We start from the raw sequence: 21406 nt of genomic DNA, 5'->3' as shown, positions 1-21406 counted from the left end.
CTTCTACTTAAATCACATCAACAGTCTCTATAGTTTTAATCGTAATGATTTCTTCATGACAGTACAGACGAAATCATCCGCAAATTGACATAATTAATTAGCACCAGTGGTAACCAAGCCTATATATAAAATCAACGAGATAAACAGGTACGAAATATAGGTCTTGACCTAAGAATCTAGGTGTTTTGACTTGATTCCAAAATTGTAACGATTTTAATTGGACACATCAAAATTCTTACGTGCTACTCTGGTCCCGACTAAAGCTAAGAATCCCTTGTATAATCCTCCTGGTATTTTATGCTCTTTGTACATGAAATATGAGTATATGGCTTTTTTCAGAACTTCAGAACCTCAGAACTTCTTTTCTTCTTACTCTAGAGAGTCTTTGGAAGCTAAATATCTACACGTTTTTTTTTATAAGAACAAACTATATAAGAACATAAGGCTTCGAGGCCCAAAAATTTAAGAACATTCTAAGGCTTTGGAGACTTAAAAACATGCATTTTCTTAAGAAATTACATCAAAATGCTCAAAAAATGCTGTGTGCTCTTCGTGTTGAACTGATTTCTATGTACAAAATTACAGTTAATAAACATAACCTAATTTCCCTAAAGGAATTACAAATGACATATTAAACGCAATTTGGGAATACAAAAGACACTCGAAACAAAGAGGGGGGGTTCAGGGGGTACCCGATTCCGCAATTCCGCCAATTTTTTCTCCAATTTCCGTCAAACCGTCTAAAAATGAACCGAAATTCCGCCACCGAAAATTCCTTTGAAATTCAAGGTTTTTGTCAAAAATTCCGCGAATTTTGAATATTTTTTGCCAATTCCGAAATTCCGCAAAATTTTTTGCTAATTTTTTTTTTTTTTTTTTTTTTTTTGCCGTCTGACTGTGATCACGTGATCTTCACGGAACTTTTCGAGTCAAATGACTTTTCGATGTTGGAAAATTCTGAATATATTTCATATATACTTACAATAAGGGCAATAAATTAGAGTAAATAAATTTTTTGCTAAATTCCGTTTTTCCGCACTAAAATTGTCTATTTTTCCGTCTCCGTCGAAGAACCCAATTTCCGTAATTCCGTCTAAAATTTTCGCCAAATTCCGCCACTCCGTCCGAAAAAAGGGCTGATTCCGCTCCTCCGCCAACCATGAAACCCCCACCCCCCCCCAAAGAGGACACTAAACAAAAGAGGACTCAAGAGACACATGTAAACTAAAAGACTCTAAAGGGCATACCAATTAAAACATAACATAAATAGCACGGGCAATTAAATGTTCATTACGATGGAGCAAATTTACTCCATCAAAATGTCATGTAACTTTGGCAGAACTCAATCTCCATTCGTTTTTCAGGCCAATCTCGCACTTATTTCTACCATATGTGTAGATATGTAAAAATCGTAAATCTACCATATGTGTAGATATTAGAATCCGTAAATCTACTATATGTGTAGATATTGTAAATCTACCATGTGTGTAGATATGTAAAAATCCATAAATCTACCATTAGTAGTTAAGGTATAAATCTATCCAGACAATCTAAATGACAAATAACTATTAAAGCGACAAAAAGAACGACAAACCTTAACCCTAACTATCAAAGAACGACATATTTCAAACCCTATGGATTTTTACATATCTACACATGGTAGATTTACAATATCTACACATATAGTAGATTTACGGATTCTAATATCTACACATATGGTAGATTTACGGTTTTTACATATCTACACATATGGTAGAAATAAGTGTGAGGATGTGTTGCGTTTTTAGCCATATTACGCATATTCAATGGAAAATCATCGCAGAGAAAATATTTCTTTTGATGTTTGTGATTGCATTTTTATTTTTCCTTGCCAAATCCATAGTTAATTTATGATGATTCACTGCTGACAAACTTTATAGACCTCCGGCGGTGCTGCGTGTGTCATACCTAATGATTTCATCGAATATGCATTCTCACCAAAGGTATACTTATGTGTTTTAAAGCGACACAACAATTTCCTATAGAAACGTATTATTTTCTTATCAAACCAAATATAGACAATTGCATTAACACCACCATACAGCGTGTAACAGAAATAAAACCAAAGCATCGTGTGTAAATATCGAACCATTGTTAAAGGCTCTAGAAGTTCAGTTCGGGTGCACTGCACTGTAATGTAAACCAATGAAACTGCATATGGTAAATTACTAAGAATATAAGATAGGTTCATTGCCAGCAGTCTATTTGCAGCATGTCGGTGCTTCTTATAGATTCTTTCATCCCGTGTAAGGATAGTCATTTTCCTTAAAGAATGCCAAAGAAGATAGTTTAAGATTGTACATGCACTCAAACATAGTAACATAATAGCTGTAAAGCTTGAAAACCAAGCCAAGTAACCGATTTTAGGATCGTCGATCATAATCAAAAATGCATATAAAGATAGCAATCCTGTTACTAGAAATTCCAAAAACCATATTAAATATGTCACTGTGTGTGATATGACTTTCAAAGGGAATCTAATTGATATAAAACGTAAAGTTCCGATCGATACTAGCTTCAAAAAATCGAGAAACGACATGAAATTTATCAACGTATCAGCAACCGTTTCTTGTAAACATTGTTCTGGTAAAATAACCGTTAGATTATAATACAATATGAAAATTCCAGTTCCCATTCCATAAAAAGCTGTAGAGAGAAACATCTTTTTAGGTAATGTCAGAGTTTTATTTGTTTTGACGATTCCTACAATCATTATCAAGTTTGATATCACCAGAAAAATGAAGATTACAAAACTAATAGCGATTGAAATATGTTTTTCATTCTCCCAGTATTTCGCATGTTCTGCCTGCCATGTAGTATTGATATCAGTTTTGTAGAATGTCTGTAGAATAGCCTGGCTGAAACATTTCATAGCTGATATATAGAAGCTGGTTAATTTTACTAATTAAAGTGTGAATCTTAGGATCTATTCTCCACCGTCAATATTTAGATTGTTGCCAGATGAAGATTTTTAACCAGTTTAGTTAGTTTAGCAGAGTTTAGTACATTTGTTATCAAGCAGTGTCGAATTTGACTTTTCGGTCAAGACTCTATTTGGTTCGGTGAAAGAAACACGAGTGAAAATAATGAAAAGTACTTTTAAAGTTACATAAAATCGTTAATTTTTCAATATAAATATTTAATTTCCACTGAATACACCCTGGAGACAGAATAATTGTTTTTCTTTATTATATTGGACCTACCTCGGAGGTCCTTTAAATTAACCTTTGTCCGTCCGTCCGTCCGTCCGTCCCGTCTCTTCTCGAGATTGGCTCATTAATTTTTTCTTTCAGTTAGTTAGTTTTTAGTTTATCCTGTCAAGAGTAATTAAGAATTTATTTAAAAAAATGACGTGCTGGACGGTGAAAAAGAATGCGGCTATTATATTTTGATTTTTCCCGACATGTTTCGGACTCGGTCCGTTCTCAAGGGAATGATATTTCTATTTCTATTAAAAAAATGATGTTATGAACTTTAAAAAGACGTTAATAAAATGTTTTATTCTTGGGGTACCTAAGGCACTAGCCCCAATGGTTTCATGAAGTTCCGCCCCTTAATGTAAATGTTTTTTTATGTATTTTGAAGCATTTCGATATAGAAAATGATGGTCAGATAGTCCCATTTGTTAGTCTAGCATGCTAGACGACTTAACTCAGTAAAAAGTAGGAAGTAGAAAACTTGACAGGAGCATCAATATAGTCGTCTAGAATATTTTGTGCACGACCAACTTTTCATAAAAATTCTCTTTTTTCATGTTTTTGGGTAACATTTTCAGGGGGTCTTGTTGGTTTGTTTTGGTTTGGTTTTTTTTTCTTTCACTTAGAAATTCTCATTGGCTGAAAATTTTATTTGTTTATATACTTTTTTGTATATGATTGTTTTCTCACCCCGCAGAAATCTGCGGGCCCTGCTGGAACTCCCGTAAGCTACAGAAACCACCTTAGCCCAGTCGTTTATTTTAACCATATCCCGACATAAAAATTTCCCGCTTTCAACAAAAACGTTATAAACGACTGGATTCCCAGTCTACCCATTTGTTAAAAAATCGAAAAAATTTCGAAAAATCTTATTTTCGCCTCATTTAAATGACGTCACAGAAATAAGAATTTGAATAACTTCTATTACACGCTTTTTTTATAAGAATGGTGTAAATCCATTTCATCATGGATATTCTTAACTTTTTTTGGAAAATCATCCTAAAATATTCATACAGCATTCTTATTACTTGGAGGTAATTGGCAATTTATAATTTAGAATGCTCTAAAAATAACATTCTTTGCTTGAATAGCAAAATTCCATGATGGTGATATTCTTAGCATATTCTTAATTTTTTTGCCATTTTCATCATGGACATTCTTATAAAGTGTATTCTTATAAAAAAAAGCGTGTAGGAGAAAGCTTTTGACTTTAAATTTTCAACAAAGGTGTAAATCGATAATTAATATCCTTTTATTGATTTACACCTTTGTTAAAAATTTGATGTACGTTAATGTGCAAGCTTCATGAGACCATTCGGGAGTGCCTTAGGTACCCCGACCCTCTTCATCAAAAAGTGCTAAGTTTTAATAGATAATTAACCTTTTTGTTTCAAACTTTTTTAAATTGTCCGCAAAGTATGGCGCGCGAAAGCGCTATAAAATACTATCATTTTTATAATACTATCTTTTCAAATATAATACTATCTTTTCAAATATAATACTATCTTTTCAAATATAATACTATTTTTTCAAGTATAATACTATCTTTTCAAATATAATACTATCTTTTCTAATATAATACCATCTTTTCAAATATAATACTATCTTTTCAAGTATAATACTATCTTTTCAAGTATAATACTATCTTTTCAAATATAATACTATCTTTTCAAATATAATATTATCTTTTCAAATATAATATTATCTTTTTTTGAAATTTATAACTTTCTTTTCTTTAACTTATTGCTATCTTTTCGAGGCTCAGAAAAGTCGAGTTGAAAAAGTAGAGTTACGAAAAAGTCAAGTTGAGAGCAGTGCCGTAGCAACCGGGGGGCAAGGGGGGGGGGCAATGTCCCCCCAATAATTTTTTCAAAAGTGGTTTTCTGGAAAAACCGAATTTGATACTATTTTTTTCTTCCTATATCACAACTATTAAGCTATTTTGATGCGTTTTTCGACCATCTAGATGCTCCAATTTTCAAAATCGCCCTGACAATCAACTGACGTTACGCGCGTTTTATTCTTTTGTTTAATGATATAAAAAACTGCAAACGTTTTGCAACATCATCACATTTTTGACACGGCAGTCAGACCTCCTTTTTAACCCGTCAATTTGTCTTTAACTTACTTACATTTTCGAGTTGGGAAATTGTAAGATGACGTTAAAATGGTATATTTGTGACGTCACAAAATACATGCAGCTTTTCTAACTCGAACTCGAGTTTTTCAACTCAAACTTATTAACTCGACTTTTACGAGTATTATTTATTAGAAAAGATAGTATTATTTATTAGAAAAGATAGTATTATATTAGAAAAGATAGTATTATATTACAAAAAACAGTATTATAAAAACGATAGTATTTTATAGCGCTTTCGCGCGCCATAGCAAAGAATTGATCTAATTTGAAATTTTTCGATTGGTCAAAAGGCACTGTTTTCAAGATTTCGAAACAAAAACTTTCCGAAAATCTCTTTTTAGTTTGGTTATTAAAGATGCACCATCTAACGCAAAAAAAATGTTCAAAATATTTTTTTCCATCGCCGAAAATAACCGATTGAAATCAAAATTGAAAATTCAAACAAAGCAGCAATTTTTCAATTTTCAAAGAATTGAAAATAGAAAAATTATGTCAATTTTTTGATTTCTAAATCAGTTTGAAAATTAAAAAATTGGAAAAACAAAATTTGAAAATTTAAAGCAATTTTTTAATTTTTTTCAATTTTATTTCGTCGTGATATTTTCGATTAGATGATAAGTGCGGGACTTTTATGCCCGTCCCACAAAGAGGGATGGTTATTCATAGTTCCACCGAGGCAGTGAGACAAGATTCTTACAGTTCTTTTTAGTTATTTCTACAACCACGAGATCATGCTTGCTTTACATTTTCATAAATTATTCCAAACTTTATGAAAACCGTATCAATCAAAGCTGACATAGCCTTCTCACAACCACCAAAGAATAGTAAGGAACTTCCATATGGACGTAAAGCGTTTATTTGAGCATAGGGCTATGAAAGTTCCCCACCATTCTTTGGTGATTAGGAGAAGACCATGTCAGCTTTGATTGATACGGCTATGATAAAAATTTGAATGATTCATGTAGATGTAAAGCAAGCATGATTTCGTAGCTGTAAAAATAATTAAAAACATTTAGTTTACTGATGTCCCTGTCTCACTGCCTCGCGTTGGAACAATGTAATAACCATTCTAACATACTATGCTAAAAGAAATATAAACCACTTTAAGTACTCTAAAAACACCAAAAACATGATAGAAATACAAACAACAAAAGCAAGTCTAACAGCATTCTGAAAACCGCAATTTAGAGATGAGCAATGTTTACAAATGCTAGCTAGCACTTGTAGACTGGAAATATTAAACAAAATGCTAAATTTTATCTTAGCAAGTGATTCCCAAATCTCTGATTCCATATTTAGAATATTCGAGAATGTTCTAGAAGTTTCAAACTACTTTTGTTTTCTAAATTTTATTCCGCGCCGACTACCGCCACCGCCGCCGCGAAAGCTTATCGTAAAACTTTCGCTATGCAAAATTAATAAACGTGTCTAGATTCGGGTACCAAAAATGGCCCGCACGAGCCTTTTTAAGGGGGATCCAACTTTTCCAAGTGCATTATAGCAGGGGGATAGGAGATTTTCCAAATAAAATGGGGGGTCAAATAAAAATAGGAGGGATAACAAATTGTGGTCAAAATATCTATCATATTTTATATTGATTTAGATATATGGTGATGGACAACTAAAAGACAAGTGTAGATGGATAAGTTTTCGCCTTCAATGCCATGTTAAACTCTTTTTTTCATATAGTTTTTAATACAAATTTCAATGTTTTTGGTTTTGAATGACTGGTGGACTGCTGCGGTAAATAGCGCAAGCTCAAATCTTTTTTTAAATATGAGGGATACACATATAGGGGGAGATAAAATAGAAATAGGGGGGACAGACCCCTCTGCACACTATGGCCCGAATGATGACATCGTCACCAAAATTGACAAAAACTAATTAATTTAATTTCAAGGCATTATTGTCAAGGTGTCACATGCCAAATTTGAAAGGAAACGGACAAGCCAAACACGAGATAAAGGTGTCCGGATTCTAGTAACAAAAAAGGCCCCAAATGATGAAGTCATAACCGAAATTGACAAAATCTAATTAGATTAATTCCAAGGCATTATTGTCAAGGTGTCACATGCCAAATTTGAAAGGAAGCAGACAAGCCAATCACGATATATAAGTGTCCAAAAAGTAAACTTAGAAATGACGTCATAAATCTTAAAACAATCAACTGATGACAAAAGCAAGACAATTGAAAGTCAATTTCGTGACTAAAGTACTCGTTACTTAGGTCTGGTACTCGTTACTTCTATTACTTCTTGTTCCTCGTTATAGTAACAACCTCATAAATAGTGTACTGTTATGCATTCATCATTTATTTTGCGGTTTAGCTCATTCTGTTCATTGTTGTTTCATTTTTAATGTAAATTTATTTTAATATTTTGAATAATAGATTGATGGGCATCACATTATTTATTTTTTATTTTATATCAATATATTTTGCAGGTCTATTGACCTGGCCATATGTCACTCAAAATCACATTAAATTTTCAGCAGGAATATCAGAATTATGTCGAAATCTTTCTTCTCTTTATGGTAGGGTGAAAAAGTTGGAGGCAAGTTCCCATCCCAGGTAAACTTGAAATATACTTTCTTCAAATATCTCAGAGAGTGATTTTTTCAAATTTTCGTTTTATGTGTATTGCTGTTTGATGGAATTTTAATGGTGAAAAGTTTTACAATATTATAAGAACTTTGAAATAAGTCCTTTTTACTCTATTATTTTGCAGTTGACTTTTGCGTATTGGAACTTCTTTAGATTAAATTTTTCTCCTTTAATTTGTACAATGATATGGATTCCCAATCGAGTTCGAATTAGCAAGAGCCAGCTAAGTATAATAGAAAAATTCTATACTGAAACTCATGCAATTGATTTTGTTTTTTACAAGGAGCACTGACTGACCCATTGGCGGGAATCAGAATGGCGGCTCTTATATTCATATCTGATGCAAACCAAAGATGTTGAAAGTGTAAGTCGCAATTTCCTTTTTCTACATGCCCTTCAAAAAACTGTTATAGTCCGTCCTAACTTTCTTTTAAAACCTAACTAAAATATTAGCGTTGATTCCCTCAATACTTTTCGATTAGTTGAAAGAACTAACAGTCTGTGGACAGGGGATTCTGTTTCATTACTTTTTTAAGTATTCTGGTGGTATGTACTATGTCTACTAAGACACCCCCTCTCACAAACCCGGTAGAATTTTCCAGCTAGTGGGGTTAAAAATAACGGGCTGAAACTCGATGAGGATTGCTTTTTGGAAAAGATGCAGAGATATACAAAACGAATACTTTGTACCACCCCCTTTGAGAATGATTTTCATCTAAGGGTTGCTTTTTAATTCTAATGACAAGTTAAAGTATCATGATGTACCTAACCTGCTTTGTTACAATAAAACTACACTTTGGATAAAAATTATTGCCAAACGATTTTATGAGGTCTTAGATTGTATCCAACCGCCTTAGGGGTCATCAATGTAGTTAGGATTCTATTCCGTATTATCCTGTATTCGTTTTAGGATGGTAGTCTCATCCGGGGGGAGGGTAATAGGCTTGGCGGATGAGGGGTATGTCTGGACGGGACCTCTGAAAACCGACCCTTAGAGAGACTGATTTCCGCCGAAAAGGTGACCCTTACAGAGACTATTTGGAAAAATTGTGAAAATGTGAAAGTTATTTTTTTATTTAGAGATAGTCCTTTATAAAGTGAGTGTTTCCAAGTTTCAAGAAGATGAGAACTTTTCTTTAATATTTGTATCTTTCATTACTGTTTGTAATCGCTGTTCCACAGTAGATCACAAACAATAAATATGTTAATTTTGAATTCTGTTTGTTCCTATTGTATAACTTTCCCTATGTGAATTTTCAACATGAAATCAAAACAGGCAGGTGATTTGATGATTTGATTAGTGAAAAAAACTCACGGAAGAATTATTTATACTATTTGAAAGGAATGCAATAGCCGAAATTTGGGACGAAAGAAATGTAACTTAAGGGAATCAATAGACAAAACACAATATTGGCAATACCTAGGTTGAGTAAAGAGATAACGTATATCAACAAAAGCCCAGGCACCTTAGAAAAACCGAAAAGTTCAATATCTTGATCATCGGATCATGAAATCGTTTTTGATGCAATCCTTTATATAATGATATGTTCAAAAATAGTTCAACGAATTTTATCTCGTAATTAGACTTTTTGAATTTTTAATGGAATAGTTTTATACCCAAGATCCCCCGCCGGATAACGCATCGAATAACACCCCGCAAGGCGGAGCCCGGACTGATAAAAAAAGACGCACAAGATGGATTGTCTCAGTAGATCCATAATCTTTGCTTTCTACGAAAATTCTACCTACACGAACAGTGAAGAGACTCGGAAACTGCAACAAACGTTGAACATGACAGAGCCTTTCGCGTACATTGTAGCGGCATTCAATATTGCTTTAAATGCATTGATGATTATTGGTATAGTCAGAACTAATAAACGACTATCTTTGGTTAATAGATTGTTCTTATATTCAAGTGTTATTGGTGAGATGGTCGGTATGCTATCACCGTTATATCAAGTGACTGCTAAGTTGTTTTCCCAAGATTGTCTATGGCATTTTGTGGTGGCTTCTTTATTAACTTTTTTACTTTTCATTGATGTTGAAACTTTATTTACGATCACAATCTTGAGATATATCAACTTTAAAAAGCCATTCAAGAGAGTCTCTGGTCAACTACTGGTCATGTTCATGGTCATTGAAGCTCTGGTAGCGCTTTTGGTGTCTATATTATTCTTCAATACATACTATCGACTCTATAACAACCACAATAGTAAAACTTTTTTTCAAATACAATGGCTAATTATTGGTTCAGCAATCATGTTCAGTTTAATACTGTCTTTAATCCTAGTCTTAATACTAAAGAGGACTTTAACCAACACTGGCCAGACCATTGCCAATAACATAAGTTTAAAGAATAATCGTAAAGCTATGAACAGACTAGCAGCTATTTTTGTTGTCTACGTCATCTCAATATTCCCTTTATCAGTTACGTTGCTTTTTATGGGACTGACTACGTCTTTATTTCCAGATACGTATGCCAGTAAGGAGGAACTATTAACCAATCACGCTATTATGATTTGGAGCTACCTTATCTCCAATATGTTCAGTGGATTGAATTCTTTGGTGTATATTTTATGGAATAATAAGATTATGGCATATTATAAAAATTTGTTCTGTATAGGAAATGCTACTCGGAATTACAGATGTGGCAGCTCGAAAGAGACATCTAATAGTGGACACTTATCTGTTAGATTTTGTAACAATAAAGCATTTATAGCTTCCAAAGATTGTATATTTTAATCAGTGATTTTATAGCGAAAGGTACTTATATTCTATTATGCATTATGCATATGCATTATATGAAATACTGGTAATCGTTATGAATCTGATGCGTTTTGTTCTTTTATTTAAGATTTAGTTTCGATAAGCTATGGCAATTTCTAAAGATCTCTAAAAGTGACGCTACATTGCTATAATAAAAGTTCCAATTTCATTTTTTGGGTACTACATACTTATTACTGAACAAAATTACTTTTGGACCTTTGATTGAATAAATATTTTGGATCGCAATGATTTTTGTTCCGTATTTTGATGACGTCTCTTGATCCAGTTCAAACAGAAAACAAGATTGTTGACTGCCCCGTGATATATAATGATTCTACTAAAACTTCATTTTCATCTTCAGTTTCATCTTCTGTTTCTTAAAAATCTAAGGAACCGTGTTCACGTTGTTTAATTTCATGATGGATATTCTTAACTTTGTCTTGAAATTTTTCTTGAAATATTCTCCAGGCATTCCTTACCCTGAGTATGAGAGGTTAAGTTTTCAAAGAATATATTAACCTCTGAAGACCAATAATAGAAATTTTATCGCGCATGTGTCAATCTAATCACTGTAGAAAGAATCAAAGATGAAGAGCAAATATTACCATATTAATGTCTAGTAGACTGTATCAGTATGCAGTTTACTATTTACGCATTCACCAGAAACCTCAAAGTGTAATTGAAATGAGTTTCTTTCGAAAGAAATCTTTTACATCCCCAAATGTATAACAGTAATTACTAAACTTTTAATTATGGAAATGTCACTTTAATTAAATCGAAATAATTGACAGACTTTATGTTATGATTCTCTATCACTGACTCGTTTTAAAAAATATTTATGACATTTTTGAATTGTGTTTTCAGCGACGGGAATAAAAATATCAACTTTGAACTTCATCCAAGACCTTGGATAGTCGTCATGGTTACTTTTCTCTGCGTTGATTTGGCGCTGAATAGAATCTCGATTTGTCGGCACAGGTCAATATATAATATCGGCCTGTGTTTTTCACGGTAGGCATTCCTAGGTTAGGATCCAAACCCCACCTTTATTTAAAGGTGGGGTTTGGATAAATTTAACACATCAAGCAAAAATAGGCATTGCTGGGGGATAATTGGCAATTTACAGATAGAATAGCCCCATAAAATGCAATTCTAGATTTAGAGACATCTTTTAATAAATAATGTCAATGGTCAGGTTTCTTTATTATATAAATTTAACAAATGAACTCAGATAAACTTCAAATATTTTCACAATGACGTGCTGTTTCCATCAAAAGTATCTTTTGAAAAGAAACACCTACGAGAACACCTACTAACGCGCCTTTTCATTTGAAAATATTTAGTTTTCCGGCTATTTAGAATCAACTTCACATGAATTATTGATGGTAAAACTATTTTCTCAGGATCTATCATGATTATGATAATGTTGCCATGGGTTACACGGGATGAATCATCTATATAAGGATGTAAAGAGGTGTGCGAGAAACTACTGATAACTCAACAAATAAAAAATATTTTGGCAAAAAAATAGAACGATCGACGGATATACAAACTTGATCGATATTGCTACAAAGGATATCCCTTCTTAATTGATCGGTTTGGCTGGTTGATTTGATTGATTGGTTATCTTTTTTTTTGATAGACTAATTTGTATAAGCTTTGTATATCGGCTGATGCAATATCATGGTTTTATTTCTTATATCACATCTTAGTCTATTCGCTTTAAGCTTTACACGTTTTTTTTTTATAAGAACAAACTATATAAGAACGTATGGCTTCGAGGCCCAAAAATTTAAGAACATTCTAAGAACATTCTAAGGCTTTGGAGACTTAAAAACATGCATTTTCTTAAGAAATTACATCAAAATGCTCAAAAAATGCTGAAAATAAGAACATTTTAAGAACATTTTTAGGCTTCAAATCCAAAAAACTAAGAACATCCGAAGGCTTCGAAAATTTTTGACGTTCTTATAAAAAAAACGTGTAATTGTGCATTCTACCTTGCTACTGTATGGAAACCGTCAGCGGAAATAGAGTTATTCCCTTGAGAGCGGTTTCCACATGTTATAAAAAAAAGTGCATATCTAAAGCCAATGGACTTAAGAACAGGCTTTTCAGTGGTCTGAAAAATTTCCAAAACCTAGAAGAAACTATTTTCGTACTAATGACAAAGACATCTTGTACCGGTCAAATCCTAGAGCCTTGTCAATAATCAAACTTTCGACCTTGCGCACCGTTACGCTAGTTGATAAAAGCTCTGCATTTACACTCACAAATGTGGCAAAGATCTTGCAACTTGTTAGAATTTATTTCCATTATTTTAGGGTCTCTGAGTAAAATCCAAACTGAAAGTCATGTGATATGCTTTTCAACCAATAAGATTTAATTATTGTGAGGGGAAAAAAACACTATGGTTTAACTCACTAAAAGATTTTGTTTAATAATTACACATAATTATCTTTAGTAAGTGTTCTGTTTATCCCCAGTTGTGACGTCATGCCGTGGTAACGAAATTCTTTCGAAGCCAAGTTGAAAAGGGTACCCCTATTTGAATTAACTTGGTCCAGAGAAATAAATCATTGGAACTATGGCGATAATAGTGCGATGATCACAGCTCTACTTACTATGTACCTAAATTTGTTTGTGTCAAAATAAGGAAGTAAAACAATGCTATGTTTATCCCGCTTTAAATATAGAACAATAACAACAATCAATTAGTCTGTCATTATGTAATTAAAAACCTGTTAAGTAAGCTTATAAACCAAGTTTAACAAGTATCTCTTTAAGTCTGTTTTCCTCAACGCGGATATAAAAGTATGCAATCGGGAGATGTTCATTTTTATCTAGATTTCCACGACTCTGTATTGATCACGAAGCTGTTTGACTTATTCAAAATGTGTTTATTAAAAATTCAGCTAGTTTATTTTAAAAGTATTTTGCAATGTTACAGTACAACTTAGTAGCTATCTCAAAACATTGGTGGTTATAGCGAAGAAAAAAAATTCAGTAGCTGTGATAATTTTGAATGAAAATAGAAACCTGTTTTATTTTTAAAGTTTAAATGAACTTGTAATTGGCGTGTGAGAGGTGTGTTGGCTGATGTAACTCTGGTTTACTAATCATATCATAGTATGTGAAGATTTTGTGAGATTTTTTTTGACTTTTTGAAGTTTGGAATGGATCGAAGGAATGAAGCTCTAAGTTTTGATTGAAATTTCATTGAAAAACCTTTAACATTTGACCAACATATGATAAGGCTTCATTTACATGAAAATCTTTTTCGTGACAGCAGTGATTTAGAGGTGTGTTGGAGGGTAACAGCAAATGACAAAGAACACAAAAGCGGGATGTTATCTTCTCGTGGAATGTGCCTAAGGTCAGCCTACTGGTCTCATTCTTATGATAAGGATGATATACAAAGCTTTTCTTACTATGTATGAATATCAAAAAAATATTTTCTTATGGAATTACTGTCAACTTTAGATGACATTTCAGTCAAAATGAATTGTAAAAGACCTTGTCACTTGTCATTTTTCGAAAGCGCAAATTCCCTTCAAGCTTATCAATGAAAAATACTTGTCTTACTATGGGAGTTTGCTACTTCAAAACATTGAACTATCTTTGGAATTTTTCGTCCTCTGATTAGTACAAGGTATTTCAAAGATGGATATAGGTTTTTCAACTCCCTGGAGGAGGGCTTTAAATTTAACTTGCTCGCTATCTTTTGGGTGTTAATGCACTCCTTAGCGTTGAGTTTATTTGTTGTAAACTTTCTATCTTTGATAGATGCAGGTGTTTTAATAGTCTTTAATGAAACCTCATGGGAACCTCATGACAAAGTGACGATAGTTTCCGCAGATTCTCGGATATAAAAGGCAGTAAATTTGAAGTTGGAGTTTAGAATTTTGCAGATAATGACATCCATTTGGCCACCAGAACATAGAAGGTAGGATCTTCCTCGGCTTAAACATTGATTTCTCTAATATCCTTAGTTACGGCATGGACTGGACATCTATCTTTTATTGTCTCTTTGAAGCGTAGCTTCGTTGCCGCCTGTATTTTAAAATTGGTATAATAAATCCAACAATATTCCGTCATAATTTTATTTCTTTGAATTGTTTAGGTAAAATGATTGATAGAGTTTGAACATTACTCCTAATGCACAAAAAAATTATTTTCAATTTTTTTCACGAGTTTGCAATATATTTTATCAACATTTTCAAGTCTGAAATGCAGAATTTCAACTGCGTGTATACTTTTGAATCCCTTTTGTCACTCCAATAATTTTTTTTATGACTTGAAAATAGCTTGCCAAAGTTGAAAGCCTATGTCATAAGAATACCTTAAGGGAAGAAATTTTCGCGAGAAGAAATTTTCGCGGAATTTAATTTCGCGAATGAGCCGATTTTAAAAGTTTCACGGGATTTAATTTCGCGATTGAGAAATTTCAAAAGAATTTTTTTTACAGAGAAAATGTTTTTCATATTTTTCCTCGATTTCAAGACATATTTCAGTCACATTAACAATATTTAACAACAAAATAATAACATCAAATATGAATGTTTCTATGTTAAGTCATGATTAAACTTCATCGCCGTCTTTTTCCTCCAAAAAATCGAATTTCGCGGAATTTAATTTCGCGATTTAGCCATTTTGGTGTGTTTCGCGGAATTTAATTTCGCGAATTACGCCCAAATTCGCGAAATTAAATTCCGCGAAAATTTCTTCCCTTAATGTATCGAAATTAGAATGCGACACTCTCTAAAATTATTAGACACTTTCAAAATTTGGAAATATTAGTCGGAGTTTTGAGAAGCTGACGATGATTTTGCCTCTGTTATCTTTGTTATGATATAGATAAAAGACTTGAGAAAAGTAGAACAACGGAGACTTTTGTCGAAGTTTTGACGTTGTTAGCAAGGTATTCCCAAGAGGTATATCATCAAAACTTATTGTTTCATTTGATGATTTTAACGAGGCGGCAACGAAGCTAGCAGTGTTATCTTTAAAAAGACAAAGGAGATGGCCCAGTCGTTTATATGTTCATGGTTACGGTTAAGCTTTTACTAATTAGCTGTATTACCTCAAGGTACTGTTTAAATTGCCTTTGATTGACGATAAAAGTCGAAGATTTGCCTCCTCGATTGTTTAAATGGCTATTAACGATGTTTGCTAGCAATAAATTAGATTTTAATGACTTTTATTGGCTATTATAGTCGTTTTTCAATTCGAAAAATTTTTCGTCTAGATAAATAAATTTACATTTATTTCAAACAAGCGCCTTTTTCGAGGCGCTGCTCAGCTTATGACGTTTTCACGTTTTTCTGAGAATAGATATGTAGATTTTTTGTCAAGTCATTCCAGGACATAACAAGGCAAAATCACACCCACACTCAATCGAGATAGCTGAAACACACCTCCTGAAAATCCCTCTTCATTCTTATGCATCATTTCAACTGCGTCATATTATCAAAATTTCCTTTCCAATTTTTTGGCTGGAATTCACAGTCTATTATAAGAACCCAACTATTACTTTACATATTTTGAATTCATTCTCTTACATTGTTTGGTAATGACTCTTAAATGTTATATTGATTTTGTGGTCTAATAACAATCAAGAGATTTCTAAAAAAATTTAAATATATCTTCAGACTTTTATAACCCAAGCAAGATGTTATGAAATCTTTTCTAGTTGAAACTATGCCTATAAAATTAGCACGATGACAGTATGACATTGCATAAATTGTGTCATACGTCACGTTCTTTTCAATCGAAAAATTTCTTACCTATGTGATCAATAATTGAGATAAATGAAACAGCAATATATAAAAGTATAAAACCCACGAGCTTTGGTAGCCTAACGTGATGTATTAACACATTTCAGAACTTTATTACGCATGCTCTTTATCAAACAATGCAAAAAGAAAAAGTGCCTATTACAGTTATTTATCAAAATCCATTTTACTATACCGGTTAAAGCTATAAATAAGGAAGCAATAGATTGTAAAACCTCAAAAACACCTCTACCATACCTACAGGTCTTATATAAACCTAGAAATAGTTTGGTATATATTCAAACGAAACGATTAATTTGCCATAGGCTCTTTAGTTTGTGAGAATGGAGGAATAATGAAAAGAACCTTTTGCAAATAAACTGGATAAAAGAGTGGATATCTATGATTTGTTCTGCTTTAGGCCTGTCAATAGATATATTTTGATGGTAATTTGAGGTATTAAGTGTTAGATATATGCGTTAGTTGATTTTACAAGGGGGTTGCGAATGTTTCTGGAAGAGATTAGATTCAGTGTAGAATGGAATTAGCAAGGTCAGCTTTAAAAAGCACTAAATATTTGGTGTGTTGATTAATATTCTATGTTCGGGGTTAATGTGTTTTGGTGTGCGAATTAGTCTAAGATCAATTTCCCCCAGAGTTACCGTAAGATTGATTTACTCAATATTTACAAATTACGAGGTTCCTGAATGTATTTTCCTAGTACGTTTGTTATGGAGATATCTCTTAAACTTATTTTTTGCTTTCATTTTTTAGAAACAAATTATCAACATCAACAACAAGTGCTTTAACCATGGTCATTAAGAAAGCGTTAGAATCATTCTATCTTTCCGCTGAAGTATTGGAAAAAATACGGCAAAGTGGACTATACCATGATTCAAAGACCTTCGTCGATATGCCACTCAAAGTGGATTACTCAGCCAAACTACAAAAGAAGATATTAGAATGTACAGATCCTAAAGATTTGCTTAAAATTCTTCACCGTTATTTCGAACAGCCAGGAGTCAATGAATTGATGAAAGTCAATTTGGAAATTGATTCCCATCCAGAACCGAAATTTATCTCCAATATCAAAGATCCTGAATACAAATCATGGGCTATGCATCTTTGTAAAATATGGAGCAAACTGGTCAGACGTGTTAATCCAGAATTATTAAATCGCCAAGATAACCACTCACTTATTTACTTAGAAAAACCATTTGTCATCCCAGGTGGGCGATTCCGTGAAGTTTATTACTGGGATACATACTGGTCAATACTTGGACTCTTACATTCTGAAATGTTTGATATCGTCAAAGGTATCTTAGAAAACCTATTATCACTAGTCGAGAGATACGGCTTTGTACCAAACGGTGGCCGAAAGTATTACGAAAACCGTAGTCAGCCACCATTTTTGACATTGATGGTCAAAGCTTATTATGATGTTACTAAAGATATCGACTTTGCTAAAAGTAGTTTACCAACATTAATGAAGGAACATGATTTTTGGATGGAACAAAGATCAGTATTGATTGAGTACAATAACAAACTATACACTATGAATCGTTATAATGTATCTACCGATCAACCAAGACCGGAATCTTTTAAAGAAGACTTAGAAACAATGGAAAAAGCTGGTCACCATAACGACAAATCAAAGCAAACAGAGATTTATTCCAATCTTGCATCAGCAGCAGAAAGTGGTTGGGATTTCTCATCAAGGTAAGTGTCTAAATGAATTCTTTAGAACTTTTCTTTCTATCTCTATAATTTTTTCTAAAATTTGATTTAATAGTTTAGTACTACCCTGCATCTCATGCTTTTGTCGATACTAGATTTTAGTTAAGTTTTTAAACAAGTTAAACCTTTTTTGCCGGGGATTTGTTTTGTTTTAGTTGAAAATCTTGTGTTTGCAATGATGGACTTGACTGAATTCATGTTGTTTTAAAATGACTCATCTTTTCCCTTTTCCTATTTACAGATGGTTAAAAGAATCGCACAAACTGGAGACAATTGTTACTCGTGATATCGTACCAGTTGATTTGAACTCAGTTCTGTGTGCTGTAGAATTCACTTTATCAGATCTTCACCAAATAGTTGCCACAGGCGATTACGCTAGCCAAAAATATAGCAAAATGGCCAACAAACGTCTTTCAGGTATTGATGAATTATTCTGGAACGAGCAACATGGATTGTGGTGTGATTTCGATTTACCAAAGAACGAAATCTTATCCGAATATTACGCATCAGTTTTTTTCCCAATCTGGATTTTCTCAACATATGCAGCTCAACCATCAGCCAATTTAGGTCGAGCATTTGAGAAAGTTAAAAGTCTTGGTGTTCTAAATTATTGTGGTGGTCTACCAACATCTTTAATTGAATCTGGTCAACAATGGGATTTTCCAAATGTTTGGCCACCTCTTCAGCACATTGCTGTAGAATCTCTTGATCCAAGAACCAACCAAATGTCATCATCAGAGCAACAAGAAGCTGGGAAAAATCTCGCTAAACAGTTCATAGAAAACGCCTATATTTCTTGGAAGACCACTGGTCACATGTACGAAAAATACGATGTGAGAGAATATGGTAAAGCTGGACATGGAGGTGAATATGATGTCCAGGAAGGCTTTGGATGGACAAATGGTGTCATTCTTGATTTCCTTTCTAAATACGGACATGAACTTTCTGCACCTAAAATTAATACTGGTAAAGAGTGATGTTTTTGAATTTTAAGACTATTATTTTAAACTTCATTATTTTGACATAACACTGTAAATATTTTGAATTTTTCTAAATTTCATATCTTTAGCGCTTTTAACTTTTCGTAACGAACTTGAGGAGTGCTTCCAGACAGGTTATTTTCGATGCTCAGAATTTCTTATAATCTGAATGATTTCCCTTTAAAGAGTGTCTTTGATAATGAAATTCATATGTGCATGTAATTATTTATTTTAAAAATATTATTTAAAAGAAGTCAGTTTGTAAAACGATTTTATATATTTTATTATAAAACAAGAACAATACAAATGTATAAAGTAAAAAGCAAATGTAAAGTGTCGAAGAGTATACCATGGTTAAGGGACTAATTATTTCGGTCAGGTAAGGCGAGGCCATGCAATTTGTTGTTTTACGGGCTAAAGCTACCCAAAATAGAGGGTCGGTCGGTCGGCGAAAAAATAAAAATAAATGTAGAATTTTACCTATAAAATTTCCCAAGGCAGCAAAAACTGCTACATCTTGACAAAAATGTGGAATAGAAAATAAAAAGGCACAAAAAGGTCGGATTCATGAAAAATTTAACATAAAATTCTCAAAACCTTGGAAAAACTGGGGGAAAACTTCCAAAATTTTGAAAAAATTGAAGTCTAATAAGTCTGTAAAGCAATAAAAATAAAGATATACTACCAAAATCAATTTTATTTTATTTCGATTTTTGGAATTTCAGGGTCGGTCAGATCCGTAAAACAACTAAACAAATTTGACTCGCCTATAATAATATGATATACATTATAATATACACCCTGTCTCACAGCCCCGGTGGTATTTTTTCCCACAACGAGGATAAAAAAGGCTTTGGAAATCCATATAGGGATAAAAATTCTATTGACAAAAGCTAAAAAATCCTGTGGGATGGTTTTCGAGTGCAAATTCTTACATTGAATTTTAAGTGGGGGGGAAATGAAAGTCAATTGCCTAGTTTGGTCAAATTTTCCAAAGTTAGATTTACTAAAAGTTAGTAACTAAAATTAGTCTGAGAATAGTATATAATTTTTTACAATTGAATTGTTTTTGGAAATCGTGTTGTGGCCTTCGATCTTTATTCGATAATGCAAATTGGAAACACCTGTACACTTGTACCATAAATTTATTTTTGATTGTTTTTTTTTCCCCTAAAATGCATTTTTACTTGTATGCTGTCAAAAACTATTCTTGAACTTTTAAAGTAAAGATGAAAGTAACTAGGGAAAGTTTTTTATGGGGATCAACTTTTGTCGATGTAGAGAGGGGATTTTAATATTTAATCTATTTGAATGAGAAATTGGGGATCTCAGAAGTTTTATTTAAAGTGGGGAAGAAAGTGTAAAAAGTTGGTATGATATTTCAAAGATACGATAAATGTTTTTTCTATATTTGTTTAGAAGGGTAACATATAAGGCAGGGCTAAAATACTTTGCAACGTTACAAGAGGGAGGGTCGTACAAAGGTTCTGATTTCCGAAGTACGGATGAATTTTGTCTCTTTTTTCCTGAAAATCAGGGTAAAATACTCCTGATTGTTTACCGAGTTTTTGAAGTACAAACTAAAAGGGCAATTTACGATGCCGAACCATTTTAAGGATTCTGAAATATACTAAAATGATTTTGTATAAGATTACCGAAATTCCGAAGTAAAAGGGTCGATTTGCGCAGTACCAAAATCTTGTACGCCTATACTTTACAACTAAACGTGAATTAATCTTAATGACAATCAGTTTTTGATTTTTTTACTGATTGAGAGCTCTCAGCGAAGAAGCCGAAGAAGAAAATTCGCAAACGGTTTTTTTTGCCGAAAAGAGTTTACAGTCGGTAGAGTTGCCAGGTTGCCAGTCTTTCTTCAAAACTCTCCCGCCGATTTTTTTCCGTATACGGCCATAACGCCATACCGCCATTTTTCCGCCTTTACTATCACTGTAACGGACGATAACATCGTCTAGGATGCCAGTTGGCTCTATTTTGGCATTAATGTAGTAATAAGTTTTATAAGATATTTTTAGTCTAAAGCAGATGCTCTCTGATCTGATATTCCATTATAACGATCGTACTAAAATTTCATTCGCTTTAAGTATGCACTAATCTTTATGTTTTGCTTTTTATTTTTTCAACAAATTTCAACATATCAAACATATTAAAAG

General features: G+C 32.9%; 1 protein-coding gene across 3 annotated transcripts; it reads left to right on the top strand.

Annotated features, from left to right (window-relative positions):
- Positions 1-80: 80 nt before the first annotated feature.
- Positions 81-19547, top strand: LOC136803953 (trehalase-like). 3 transcript variants are annotated; one of them, XM_067060681.1, is made up of 5 exons: positions 81-147; positions 7913-7945; positions 8262-8342; positions 17293-18237; positions 18497-19547. In XM_067060681.1, exons 3-5 carry the CDS (start codon positions 8332-8334, stop codon positions 19230-19232), a joined length of 1692 nt encoding a protein of 563 aa, XP_066916782.1. In that variant the 5' UTR covers positions 81-147; positions 7913-7945; positions 8262-8331; the 3' UTR covers positions 19233-19547. The 3 variants fall into 3 exon arrangements, with proteins under 3 accessions (XP_066916782.1, XP_066916781.1, XP_066916780.1); XM_067060680.1 differs by lacking the exon at positions 81-147 and adding an exon at positions 1786-1982; XM_067060679.1 differs by lacking the exons at positions 81-147; positions 7913-7945; positions 8262-8342 and adding an exon at positions 14506-14690.
- Positions 19548-21406: the final 1859 nt, after the last annotated feature.

The sequence above is a fragment of the Clytia hemisphaerica genome, unplaced genomic scaffold, assembly GCF_902728285.1.
Source record: "Clytia hemisphaerica strain Z4C2 unplaced genomic scaffold, Clytia hemisphaerica genome assembly, whole genome shotgun sequence".
Taxonomy (NCBI): Eukaryota; Metazoa; Cnidaria; class Hydrozoa; order Leptothecata; family Clytiidae; genus Clytia; species Clytia hemisphaerica.
The sequence above is the reverse complement of the archived record's forward strand: the minus strand, read 5'-3'. Positions and strand labels throughout refer to the sequence as shown.